General features: G+C 35.2%; 1 protein-coding gene across 1 annotated transcript; it reads left to right on the top strand.

The window, feature by feature from the left end:
• The first annotated feature begins 4,633 nt into the window (after positions 1–4,633).
• On the top strand, positions 4,634–13,458 carry LOC128212410 (uncharacterized). The gene is made up of 3 exons (XM_052917864.1): positions 4,634–5,067; positions 10,236–10,752; positions 11,501–13,458. Exons 1-3 carry the CDS (start codon positions 4,999–5,001, stop codon positions 11,635–11,637), a joined length of 723 nt encoding a protein of 240 aa, XP_052773824.1. The 5' UTR covers positions 4,634–4,998; the 3' UTR covers positions 11,638–13,458.
• The last annotated feature ends 995 nt before the right edge of the window (positions 13,459–14,453 follow it).

Genomic DNA, 14,453 nt, shown 5'->3' with positions numbered 1-14,453 from the left:
GGGCTAGTGTTCCATACAAAAAGGCTGAGTGGTCAGCCAGGTCCGCTTCAGAAAAAGGGTGCTCTGTATTCTAGTCGAACTATTATACACAAAGACAATACTTTCAATAGTTCGTGTTTCGATGTCATCTTAAGACAGTCACTGCCATTTAATTTGCACAATCCGTTTATGAATAACTACATCCATTGACATTTACAGTTTACGTCGAACCCCGTTTGCTCGAGCGGGAATGCTTTCCTTCAGTATAAAGAAATCGGTCCTTTACATCCAGTTCGAGCCAACGAGGAAATCGAGCCAAGCGAGTTCGAGTCAACGGGGTTCCACTGTACATATATTTGTCCTAATATGTATGTTTCCATTACGCATTGTTCGTTTCTATCAGCTATTATCATAACCAAGCCATATGTCAGCTGTTCTTATGTAGGACTTGATCCTATTAGTTGCATTTAATGGTTAGACGTTTGGTTTGGTTAAAGTTTGGCTAATTTATTTAATGGTTGGTCAATATGTATCCAATAATTACTATATAAAACACATAGCATTAAGATGTACAAACTTTGCTAAATAAGTTAACCGTGTGGTTTTATACATTTGTCTGATGTACATCGTTTATGGTAGAATTCATGTTAGTTGTTAATGTTGGTGTTCTGTTTGGCTCTTGGTCTTTCTGCCACTAAACTGAATCAAAAAGAAAGAAGTGGATTGGCTTTGGTGGTATGAATGTAGTTTCTATTTCACTGTACACAATTCGCCTTCATATATCATTGTTTGCCCCACCCAGGGTGGAACTTTAAATTTGGTTGTCTTAATCCCACTGCTGGAGCAGGTGAATTTGATAAAATCCCTTTTTGAATTGTTCCAAAACTCCTTTGAAAACAATCTGGACAAGTGTAAAATCCGGATGACGGTTTAACCGGGCCTGTCGAAATCCCGGTATCAACCGCTGTCGAAAGTTCCCTAGACGCCCCTCCGCATCCCCCTACCTTTTGATGGGGAAAAATGATAGTGCGGTTGAACCGGACTTTTCTAAATTCCGCCTATTAAATATCACCCACTGTCTTAATTCCCCTTAGTGTCCCATGCCCCATTCGCTGGAGGGGGAGGGGGATCATATGTTCATAATATAAAGCATTTTATTTCATCTAGCAATGTCTAGAGGTTTTTGTTTTATTGTTCTTAAACAGTTCCGTAAGATTCTGACACCGTGTCAACAAATGGGCGACAATTTGACGACGCGTTGCTAGTGACAGGTTGTGGAAACCGCAATAAATCTTAATGAAAAATTTATAGCAATTTTAGCAATAAAAGGAATCTAGTCAGTCTTCATTGACCAGCAGATAGTGACCACGATAACATAAAAACTGACCATAATAGTTCATAATAGATCAAAGGTGGTGAAGCTAAGTGCTCGGCCATGTATAATGGTCATGGAAATGGGTTTGGAAGTTGACAAATTGAGTTATGATAGATTATTTTAAAATGTTGTCAATAGATATATGTTGGTTTGCCGCTGGTGCCACAGCGGCAGCGGGAAAACACTTAAAATAATCGCGTATGGCTTTCATACTAAAGCGTCTCGTAGAATGAGGTTTGAGACATTATGTGCCTATATTGTTCTTGATTTAATTTTTGAAGTTAAAATCGCGAATTCGTAAATTCATCAAGTAGAAATCATGGAAAGCGTTAACTCATTCGAAGTTGAAATATTGAATTATTATCATGAATTCGTGAAGTTGAAAAGATGAGATCATGTCATCGTGGATTCGTGAAGATGAAATAGTGAATTCGTGAATTTAAAATCGTATTTTCGTGATGTTGAGTTCATGAAGTATATAAGTGTAGTTATCAGTCTCTCGTACCTTTTTTCAACAACAATCAAACACTATGTCTACTTCACTGCCGAAACTATTTTGAATGGTGCTAATTAAAAGACATTAAATTATTTTATAACAATGATCATACTTAAATAGCGAAACACGTAAGAACAATAACTATTAAGAGATATGCATTACTTATAATGTTGTTGTCCTTTGATTTCTTCTCGTGTGTGTGTTGTTATTTAAAGCCCAAAACACAACCACAAAACAACAGCAGCAACACAGCAACACTCTACTGCCTGTTCTTGTGTGGCTGTGTTTTTGGCTGCTGTGAAATTAATAGGAAAAATACACATACATTTCGAAAACAAATTTCTTTGGTCAGCGGGGTTGAATTTCCATAACCATTACAGCCAGTTCTCAAATATTTAATACGTTTAAGACATAAATTTACATGAAGACAAATGATCAATCCACATTTAACCCCGACCCCATACCTCCTATTGTGGTATGACACAGAGCCTTTAAAGGATGTCCCGTCGTTTGAGTAATGATTATGACCCCAACTGGACGGTATTTATTGTCCCCTGTTGTCCCCATTATTGTCCACCCTCTACATTTGTAAAACAAATATATTTTCTCGTCTGGTCATCCCTTCGCCATTCTATTTAGCCCTCAACTGGCTTTTAACTTTGTATCGTTCATATTATTTGTTGACTGCTATGTTTTTAGACTTATACAGCCTGTGCATGAGTGTATGTGTAAGCTTATTTTTACTCACACTCGGACAAGGCCCATTCGGCGAGTGCTCCGATAACATTGTTAGTCATTTAAGGTTTCGGAGCATTGTGCACAGACAGAATGTTACGCTGGTTAGAGCTACCCTGGGTTTTTTAACGTGCACAAGTGTATAGAACTGTCACACGGGACCCCCATTAATGTCCCTCCCGGAAGACGATTGGTAGTTGTAGTGATGCGGCGGGGAATTGAACCTGCGACCCCTGGAATGACAGTCAAGTGTGTTACCACTAGAGAACAGATCCGCCACATTTTATAAAGCATCATACTTAGAATACTTAATTTAAGTCGTAACGCATTTTTAAATAACGGAATTATTGAATGGTTATAGTATGAACCTTTCAATGTTTTGACCATATAGGTGATGTCAGGAAACGGGTGGTTCCCGAAAGGCGGATTTTTACTGGCCCGATGAGACCGCGATACGGAGAAGAAACTGGGCCATCGACAATGTCATTGTTTTTCATGGGTTTTATTTAGACAACAGCATATCGAGGGGTGAAGGCGAAAAGGTTCAAAGTAACATTAAATAATGAAGAAGATAGAACCGTTTTGCTTTCACCCCTCGATATGTAGTGAGTGGGTGTGCACGTCTACCACCCCCCGGTGGGGAACAATGATATGTGCATTATTTAACTATTAATCAACCAGTGAATTCATAGTTATAAAATTGTAATCCGCAAATTTCATTTTATATTATGATTAATGATATCAAGTCGTACTACCGTTTTGAACAAACTTTGAGACTAACTTTTCATCGTTTTTATACACAAAAAAACCCCTCTACAATAGTTAAAAAGCAAATAAATCATTCTGTCCGATTAATTTATCGTAAAAATGGGAGGTTAAAAGAAAAAACTGCAAGGGCTATCAGGCCAAATCCTTATTATAAACTGTCACCCAGCCCATTATCCGAGATTTCCTGTATTAAATTTGATCAGATTTTAACCAAATTTAGCCTCAGATTAGAGTTTGATAGCCGGTGTAATTATGATAGGGATCTGCAAAGGATTGTTTACTCATAAATAAAAATGGTGGTCTGATACTGGTCAAATATTTTGTTAGCGATTGATCCAAATGATCTTACCTTTTGAGGGGATTTGGAGCCCAGACGTGAAAGATGAAACTCGCAGCGCAGAGGTCATTCCAATTTATGTCTTCCAAAGTACTTTCGTTGGCCTTAGACTTAAAAGAAAAAGGTTTTCACTTAATTTCGAGCCCGACAAACACTCCTTGTAGAAATATAGTCCCCCCTATCCCTGATAGTCAAACACAAGGGTCCAAAGTTTAAACATAGGGGCCCTTGAGATGGTGGGAGATGTAAGTGATAGTCTAGATCTACCCTGATTAAACAGAAACATTGGTGTCAAGAATCTGGAATTGAATCTTATATTTAAAGATTTCAATTTAACGCAGATGTTGGTAAAGCTCGTTATGGCATTCGCATGGAAACTGAGATGAAAGTAAACTGAAGGATGTTTTTCCTTCTATTTTTTTTACAGAAGTGCAAAGCGAGCCGTCATTTTTATCATCATTTTGATTCATAAGAACAGAACAATAATGGCTGTGTGAATATATCAAGTAAGAAGTATTAATTTTATAAACCATGTTCATTGATGCTATGACTCATACAATAATAATATTCTCATTTTCTGTACTCCTAATATCCCTTTTCGCAAGGAATAGAAATACTTCGTGGATTGTATATAGAGTTAATGTCCAATTTTCACCTGAAACGAACCCTAAGATAATATTTTGGAATTGAATAGAAGATATTTTGTATTTTATGTCAGTAAAAGTGCTCAGTCATGGTCTCCGTGGCGGAATTTACTTCTTTACATGTTTTATGGAAGTTTAGATGATAAACATAACTTCTATCCTTTAAGACGGGTGCCTTATTTGTCAATCAACACCCACTATCGGAAATTCTCAACTACGATTGGTCGGTGACACACGAGCTTCTGAATATTCATAAAATATCAGGTAGAGCTCGTTTGCTCCATTTTTACCCCATGATAACATTTTCTATTTAAACACTTGCCCACGACTAATAAAGGCAGTTAGAACATTATTCATTGATCGAAGACGATTTCAAAGATGTTATTGAAGAATTAATTATTGGAATGAAAGGATATTATATAGACTTTAACAATCACAATATTTGTTTAGCTTAAACTTGGATATATCAGGATACATATATCATTAGTATTACTTCTAAAGACATCTTCTTAAAATAATGCTTGTGCATTAAAATACCAGACCTTCAGTCAACTTTTTTCAAGGACCAGAAGGAATTACTTACGAGCCCTATGTTGGATGATACAGTATTCGAGGGTAACATAAAACATTCAAAGGCATTGTAGTGTCTGAACCATCAGAGACCATGATACACCGAAGTTCACTTGTTACCGCGGTCATAGCGCTGTTGCTTGGAGTCTGCTGGGCTGATTTTGTAAGTATATACATTATCATACCATCAAAGTCATGATCATTAGCATCGCAACAATAAAAAACATCAGAGTTAGATTCAACTTCTTCAGAATCAACTTCATCACCATCATTATCTTCGTCTCCTCACCATCATCATGATTATCATCATCAGCAGCAGCAGCAGTAGCAGAATCAGCAGCAGCTCGATCATCATCATCATCATCATCATCATCATTATCATCTTAATAAGCTGACGACATTTATATCATCAGTATCATTGCCTATTACTTGTATCACCTCTAAAGTTTATTTTCATAAAAGTTTTCAACGTTACTTCCTACAACTTGCGTAGGGTGTTTCTTATTTTTTGTTTGTTCATTCTGTGCTCTATCACTCTCAGGTGTTTAAGCACTTGCTTAATTATTGTATAAATGGTAACCTAATCCACAAAGACTTTTCATTTATATCTTAAATCAAGTTTTAGTTATATTCATATGATTCTGAACGAGTATCGGATGGCAAATAACTCAGCTATTATATACACAAACATCTCATATTTAATTTTACAAGTTTATCATTCAAATTTAATTGTCAACAGGTACGAACATTATTCAAATGAAACGCCTTATAAGCTAGGGAACTCTTTTAAAAGAATAATATGGCAACTGTATACTTAAGTCAAAGTTCTAATGGGATATTTATACTTCATTTGATTAATTTATTCTTAAATATCTGTAAAACTAGAAACCATAAATTTACATCAAACTTAGTACAACCGTACCAGTCAGTATTCTTTCCTACAAAAGCAAATTTAAAAGTGTGCATCACTTAAGAGCTTCGTAAAAAGCTACTGAGCTTCGTAATGCATACAACTAACAAGTATGAGTTTACTTAGATAGGTAAATACATTTCTACACGTCTAACTATCCTAAAATCAAGAATTTCACCTGAATATTTAAGTATGCGTCACACCTTGATTCGGAAGTTTTACTTGCAAACCCAACTTTGCTGAAACTGACCTTTGCAGCTATTAGTTTAAAAAAAAATTATTATAACTAGTCAAGTTCTATGTCCGTTCGTAGAAGTAAACAAATCAAGTTCACTGCATGTTTATGTACATGAATACGCCTTTTCAAATTACCTGAAGGATAGTGCCGCTATTTTTTGGGGTAAAATCAATTTTTGTTATCTCAAATATTCAATTGCCTAAAAACCGAAACTCAAATGTCATTCCTTAACCACTCTCAATTAAACTTTTCAGAGATAACGCAACTCGTCGAGTGTTTGCGCATAAAACTAAGTTAAGATATCGCCCAATCTTCATTAAGATTCACCGGAACGTTTAAAGCATGTGTTTAGTGTTCACAAAAACAAAGCACCGGTGAAGTTCACTTTATTTAAGACAAACATACTTTGTCTACTTAGATTTCAGCTTGATCTTGATAACGCTCTTCTCAATTTTCGCTATCGTTTTCACTCAGACAAAAGTCATCAAAAGTTTCCACGGGATGTTTAGTATTTTAGTGTATTTACTGAGGTTATTCGGTAAGGGTGGGCGGACCTTGAATGTGCGCTAGGTTGTGTTTGTTAGTCTTTATTCTGTCCATTCTTTCCTGTTTTATCTATAAGTTCGAACAAAAATCATTGTTAAAAAAGAGACAATATTATGAGCGTATTATTATATTATATTTTAATATAAAGATAGCAATTGATTGAAAAACAAAACATAATAGAATATCGTTTTGTCCAAAGGTGGCAATGGCAGTCGGAGATGGACATCTGTTTATATAAGTTCTGCCACCTATGGTATTGTCTGAATCGAATATAATACGAATAAAAGTAATGTGCAAAAAAGTCACTTCATGACCTAAACAGTTTCAACCACACATGAGTCAAACATCGACTTTAAACTTTGAAAATAAAATAAACGTTTCGCAGCAACATAAAAAATCAAAACGATTTAAAATCAGTAAAGACCAATATTTAGTGTAGCCACTAATAAAACCTTTGACTCTGTCTCCAAAAAGATAATCGACAGCGAATCAAGCTATAAAACATTTATTATCAATTATCTAAATTTTGATTGCAGATTAACGATTTAGACTCCTGTTATGATGTGTCTTAAAGCCTTTTAACTAAGTGTTAAGCATCTGCTGTATTCAATAATTGCTCTATTTGAGGGGATTAGTCTAGTTTATGAGCTGTAACTTTGTTAAACCGTTTGAAAAAAGGATAGGATTGCAGATTAGAAGGTAAAATTTACTTCAATGAAAGGTTTGAATGCTTTTAAACAAGCTTGAACCTTCGTTCCTATAAAGTTGGTATTTAGAGAAGGCAGAAACAGAAATAAAACAAAGTGTTGAAATATGAATCACATTTCCTTTTCCGTTTTAACAATTGCGTTGTTGAAGCGCTGTTTTAACAATTGAAATAAAATTCTATGAACATTAAAAGACAATGCATGAACTAGCCTTAGAAGTCCATTAAAGGTTAGAATACTAAAATTATGATACAAACTCGCGAGAATCATATTCCGCGTATCTAAACATATTCTAAACCAAAAAAGAATATCATTACCAATATAAATTAAGGCAACAACAATGGTTGCATGTGAAATGTCTCCAAATGAATTATGTAATGGGGGCAAAAGTTAATTCTGGAAAGTAAGGGTAAATTTTGTTTGTATCTTACATCATCACTACAATTTAGCTACGTTTAAAAAACGCCCTAAAGTCTGAACTACTCACAGGCAACCAAGGTTTATTAAAAAGTGTAAATGTTACAAGACTCTGAATCCAGAGTGAATATTTGGGTCTAAAATAGCCTGACGTGTCAGAGCGGATTAGTTCAGGTGCCCATCAGAAAACAAAAATATAAAATCCGAAAATTCCCTCCGGTTGAATCCGCTATTCAATCCTCATGAAATGAACAACGGATGTCAAACGCATCATCGGTTTGTTTAAAATTGTGTCGTGCATCTATGGTCAATGCGATGTGGCATTTATCCTCCTATTTCATCTCATTTAAGATCGTGTCTATTTTCAATTACGAAGGGCTTTGAGTACGAATCTCTGCAGAAAGCACGCGCCAAAATGAAAGTCGCTTGCTTCTTTTAATAACATGCTAAATAATAAGCGCACCGCTTATGAGCTTAATGATATCTATTTGTTCATTGTATGAAAGGAAACAAAATTGCTACTTTGTTTGGAAAACAAGGAACCATAACCAAATAACCCTGCTATACACCAATATCAAGTTTATCAACGCTATCTGTAGAAAAAACGTACGAGATTTTGACAAGATAGCTTTCATTATTTTTTCATAACGCTGAGGACATTTTCACCTGTTCGCGAAGCACAGTGTCCGCGGTACTTTTGAATATTGTTTACCACACAGGTTTCGATCTGATATTGATAGCTGTTAATTAAAGACTACTGTCCTTTCATGATAGAGTTGGTTGCCGACCATGACATTTTTGTAAGGGCAAAGAAATTAAAACAGTCGCTATAAACATACAAAAATGTGCTGACTATTTGACGGCTGGTCGCACTAAGGTGTGGAATTGGGCTGGATTTTTGATTATTTGATTGAAACTTGTCAAAAACAATCAAAACCTTGTGAATCACAACATACCGGTCAAATGAATAGTTTATTCTACCGTCTAGGATCATTCTCTGTTGCAAACCAATTTCAGACTACAGAAAAATTTCGGCGTGTTTGATACCCCCGATACACTACTGTACTATGCTTCGTTGTGTATATGGAGTGTAACAGAAAATGAACCTTGATTGCCGACGATGGCGCAGCGCGTCGAGACGTTTCTTTCATATGTCTTTCAAAATTGTTATTTAATGCACTATCTGAATAGTTTGCCATTTTCAGCAACTGCGTAAATGAATTATTACGGAACATAAAGACAGTTGAAAAAAAGTTTCCCCAGTACCTAGACAAGCTTTCTCAACTTTGCAGGGAAAGCCCCAAACTGGCATGCCGAAATCGTTTTCTTTTCTATTTCAACAATAACTTGTATTCATGATTGACGTGTGGTATAACTTCAAGCTGCAATGAAGTAAAAACCTTGCAAGATGTAAACTGATCCATTTTTACACAAACCCATACAATTCTCATATTGTTAGGCAACGATATGTAAAAACAAGTCTGGTAGCGTAAAATTACATGGTATGCAAAAATGAAAGGTGTAATGGGCTCCTGAATATATATCATCTTTCAAATTAAAACATAAATAATGGTGGATAAAAGTTTTGAATAAAGTATCAACGTAGTTGGTTTTAAGTTGCATTGCGATGCAAATTCGTTTAAAGTAACACTAGCAGTCAATGGTGTATTGTTTAGCGGTTATGCGAGCTGTTGTTTTACCTTCCAGCCTCCATTACACTCAATAGTATTAGAAATAATTGTTTTGAGCGTTGTCCTATTTCCCTGCCTCGCTATAAAACTGCACTCTCACAGATGGACCGTTTTGACAACTTTTTTATGTTTTGTCTTCGAATGAGAAAATTTCTTGAAACCAATGATACAAGACTGATGACAAAAAACAAGATCGCAGTTTTTCATATTTACGTTCGAAAATTGATATTTTATGGCTTAAATCGTTACTAACGCTTGCAGAAAAATGAAAATTTCGGCATATTTTCCGAAACGATTGAGATTTGTTCTATATTGAGTTATCTTATATGACTGCATTGAAGCCATTGATACCAAAATCAGCTGATTCTGAGAAAAAAACTACACAAATGGTTAAAACTAAATTTGAGAGAGTGCAGCTTCAATATGAAAAAGATTCGTACACGTGTAATATGATCTGACACCGATAATAGTATATTCGTGAAAAACGAGAATAAGACGCGTCTTAGTTTAAAAATAAATTGATGCGAACGCATGTCTCTTATGTGTCTAGATATGACGGTAGCTTTGTAAGCTGATACTCAAGAGATAATTGTATTTTAATGATCATTATAAAAAACATATATATATTTTTTTATATTTACGTCAGAGATCTAATAAAGTTTGTTTATACATAATAATGTTTCTATGTTTTTCGCCCAATGACTAGATTTTATTTTCTCTGCAAAGATATTAAACTAACTGATGTACGATAGTTGTATTCGCATTTATTGAACATGTTTATTATAGCGTATCAAAATTAGTATGTAATTTGTCTGCTTTCAGATTCCATTGCCGCCATTTTCTGAGCTTAAAAAGAACTATCCGGGATTTGCACACTTTCGAGGAATTTTCAGACACCATGAACTAGTCCATTTTCTCGGATTAGAAAATGAAACAAATGTGCTTTTGCACGATACATCAGCGTTAAGACTCTCCTACTCATTAAATGAGGTCGGTGGAGTTCATTCACTCGGAAGTGACATCATCAGACTTTCTAAATATGGAAGAGATAGTGTCAAGGGCAAAGATGGCCGCCAGTATATTTTTCATCCATTAGCGTTTGGTCCGTATTTAGCAGACAAGTATGGCTTGCCATCAGTGACACAATTACACAAGTTTGATCCCGACGAAACAAAAACAATGTTCAAAGATAGACAAGGAATAATGAGAGTAATTACTTATACACGTGAAAACGAGCCAAAGGGCCACATTGTGTTATGGGACTGCGGCCACTTCCACCAGTCACGTGACTTATTTGAAGGTCACACTCTCCTCTCAGTGGAATTCTGGGAATCACCTGGTAAGCCTTATTTAAATTTAGCTTTGAAATGCTGGCTGTCTTTTTCATATTTGATTTGCGTAATACATGATAATATGTACGACCAATTTGTACCGTCATTTACATTTGTGCAACCATTGTATACAGTGTGTGTATACCACGTGATAAATTAGGTCATATATGCTACGTCGGAAGGCAATATTTTGCTTAAAATAAAGACTTAAATCAAAGATAACTTCGCTTACTTCACCATTTTAAATGAAACAAAGGCCAGTCTATGCAGCTTGAAGAGCCCCACCTTTGTTTTATAACCGGAGTTTGATAAGGTGATTAGTTTCATCAAACACTTCGACAAACCTGTTTCCCAAACAATGTTTTGACAGTGCTCCGTCAGACGGCCGTATCGTGAAAAGGTTTGTCGAAGTGTTATAAGAAACGAAACTCTCAATCAAAATTTGGTAAAAGACCGAAGGTGGGGCTCCGTAAGCTGCAAAGACTGCGCTATGTTTCATTTAAAAAATGTAAAGAAAATGAAAAGTTATCATTGTTTTAAGTTTTCAATCGAAGCAAAATATCGCCTTCCGACGTAGCATTTATGACGCAATTTATCACGTGGTATACACACACTGGTATAAGCTACTAACGATTTTTTAGAATATGTAAGACTTTTAAAAAATATAATTAATAATATAAATATAAATAAATATGAGCCTTTGCTTAAGTTCATTGTTCAACGTACTCTAAACGTTGATATCTCGTTTAATTTCAGACTCCCACTGTAACAATTTACCGCCGGTGGACATTACAGCGGACTCCGTGACAGAGGACGAGGAACATTTCCTGCAGGATGCCATGAAGGACGCTGTAGCCCATAATCTCAGACACACACGAACATGGAAGCATTAAAGATTCATAATAAGATTGTCGTGAAGAATGAAACCATTTAAGTATTAAAAACAAGGCTTGTTTCAGTCCCAAAACATGGACACTTTGATGGGCATCGGGGATGGGATAGAACAATACGAGTATGTGTACTGGAAATAGGCGGTGCAAATGAACCGTGGCCATGTTTTTATCTTTAAAAAAAGTTGTGTTTGCGAGACAAACTGCTTGTAACAGTGTGTGCTTGTGTCTTTCGCGGGAAAGTTTGGCAGTTACTGTTTATGCTTTCTACGAGACACTGACTGTTGTAAAATATGCTCGATAAATTTTGAACATTTGTTAAACCGGTGAGATAGGTGAAGTGTTTTTTAGGAAACCCATAATAAAAAAATAACGGTACACTTAGTGATGTGTACAGGGACAGTGCAATGTGTTCAGCTGACAATGTAGATGGGTGAATTTCTGTATCTTCAAAATATATGTATTCAGTATCAGCCAATGCTATGAAAAGTAGCGTACTTTGATCCTGATAAGCATGGAACCAAAGTTCCCCCAATTAAGTGCTACAACAAACTATTAATTTCTAAAATAGTACGTCAGATAAACATAAAAGTGAGGTCACAATAATATATAGTTTGTTTGTCCGACTCACAAAAGTATTTATAATACAAAAAAGTATAATATCTAAGTTGAATATACTTTTTGGAAAGTATAAATAAAACAATCAGAGATCTAAAGAGCTCGTTTCCGATAATCCTTTATTGTATTTGATATTTTTTCAATGACAAATGGGATTTCTAGTTTAGTTTATAATGATCAACGAAAATCCAAATTGTATCACTGTTCTTTTCTGTGAATTTCACAGGAAGTCCGGTAGATTTGAGACGACCTCGGTTACCTACCTTCCTACATCCTAAAGTATGAGTAGTGAAAGGCCAATTAAACTGTTTTATTCATTATGACCTTAAGCCCTAGTAACTATACTGATGATTTTGATAATGATGGCGTTGATTCTGGATTTGCATCTTTTAATTTATAATACCATTGGTCGTTGTTCAGAACTTTGTTTAAAGCTTACAGCGTGATTCTCGACATCATTCGGTTAACTTATTTTACGATGCACTCATATATTTAAATTAAAGAATTACAGCTATAATAGTTGCCTTAAATATAACTAGGAATACTGCCGATCAAATACGTTACCGTGAAACTTTCATAACAATACATATTTGAAAGTTAACAACGAGGACGTTAACAACGTTGTTACCTTTAACAAAGCTCTGACCAATCGGTCCAATGTTAACTTTGTCTGTGTATATATTTGCTTTATTTATGTTTATTTCATTGTTTGTGTTTGCCATGATAACTTTGTCTGTGTATATATTTGCTTTATTTATGTTTATTTCATTGTTTGTGTTTGCCATGATAACTTTGTCTGTGAATATATTTGCTTTATTTATGTTTATTTCATTGTTTGTGTTTGTCATGTTTTCGAGTGCTTTTTGCAGTTGCTGTAAGATTTACAAATTATTGGTGCTGGATTTCATATCAAATTTTCATGGAAATTTAAAATTGCTCAGTCCATACCATAGGTGACAGTACCAGTCAGAAAAAAATATATTTTGAATCTGGCTATGTAAATCAGCATGTCTGACTGATATTGTCACCTATGGTTCATACCACATCGAATATTTCTATTTTGTTAAGAATCGTTTCAAGTTCATTGCTACAAATATTGCCTAGATGTGTTTTCTGAGAAGCATTCAAATGTGTTAATAAGATGATCATGTGCAAATTGTAACTTGTTTGTTAATAAGAATCGAATAAAATAAATTATAAAATGAATTATCAAACAGTTTCTTTTGTTTATTTCATCAACGGATGATCAGTTGAGGATATAAGTTATTTTCGTATGATTGTGAACACAACCAAACAAAACAAAAACATAATGATACCTGTAATCCGTACATCTTATGCATTATATATTTTTGGACAACGTGTATTGTGATCGAATATAAATAAAAAATACAGTCGAACCCCGTTCGCTGGAACTGACAGGGACGGGCGAAAATGCCTCGAGCTTCGGAAATTTCAAGCCAAGCGGGAATGTGTACCTTTAGGTTAAAGAAATCGGTCCTGTACATCTCGTTCGAGCGAACGAGGATTTCGAGCCAAACGATTTTGAGCAAACGAGTTTCGACTGTATATCTATCACCGATACATTACACAATCCTTTAATAAGATCAAGATTATATTCATGTACGGATCTTCAGCCACATGTCGAAACATACAATATACAGTGCACAGGTGGTAATATCGGTCAGTGATGGTATCCGAGACTAATTTATCCCTCTTCCATTAAACCTGAACTTTTAAAATAATACACTAAATGAGTATAAAACTACACTCATTAAAGAGATTGGGTGAACAAACGCTTTCGTGAAACCGTGATCAGTATGGATATAATTAATTTCAAAAATCATCATCTCTGACCAATACTTCCAACTAACGCACAGTGTAAAATATTCAGAATGAATAATAACTCTGCTGCTGTTAATCTTGTGTCTGATGTATACATTCGCATTCATTTTTCATTGAGCGAAATCCAAAGAGAGCGAAACATTGACCATTTCAGAATAAAAGCAGTACTATTCTCATTTTACGGACATTTTGATCAATGTTCACGCTGTTGTGCGTTTTACTACCAGAAAACAGGGAGCGCTTCCCTTCAATAACTCCAAACGCAATCATCTCAATTTCCTTACGGTAGAAAGGTGTAATGTTACGCGTTTCTCTTCGAGCCATTGCAGTTTTATGTTTCCGATCTCCATCTCAGCGTG

The sequence above is a fragment of the Mya arenaria genome, chromosome 12, assembly GCF_026914265.1.
Source record: "Mya arenaria isolate MELC-2E11 chromosome 12, ASM2691426v1".
Taxonomy (NCBI): domain Eukaryota; kingdom Metazoa; phylum Mollusca; class Bivalvia; order Myida; family Myidae; genus Mya; species Mya arenaria.
Note: the sequence above shows the minus strand (reverse complement) of the source record. Positions and strands in the feature narration are given on the sequence as shown.

Coding starts and splice junctions, on each gene's coding strand:
- LOC128212410 (XM_052917864.1), top strand. CDS start 4,999: ATGATACACCGAAGTTCACTTGTTACCGCGGTCATAGCGCTGTTGCTT. Junction 5,068..10,235: donor GAGTCTGCTGGGCTGATTTT/GTAAGTATATAC, acceptor GTCTGCTTTCAG/ATTCCATTGCCGCCATTTTC. Junction 10,753..11,500: donor GGAATTCTGGGAATCACCTG/GTAAGCCTTATT, acceptor GTTTAATTTCAG/ACTCCCACTGTAACAATTTA.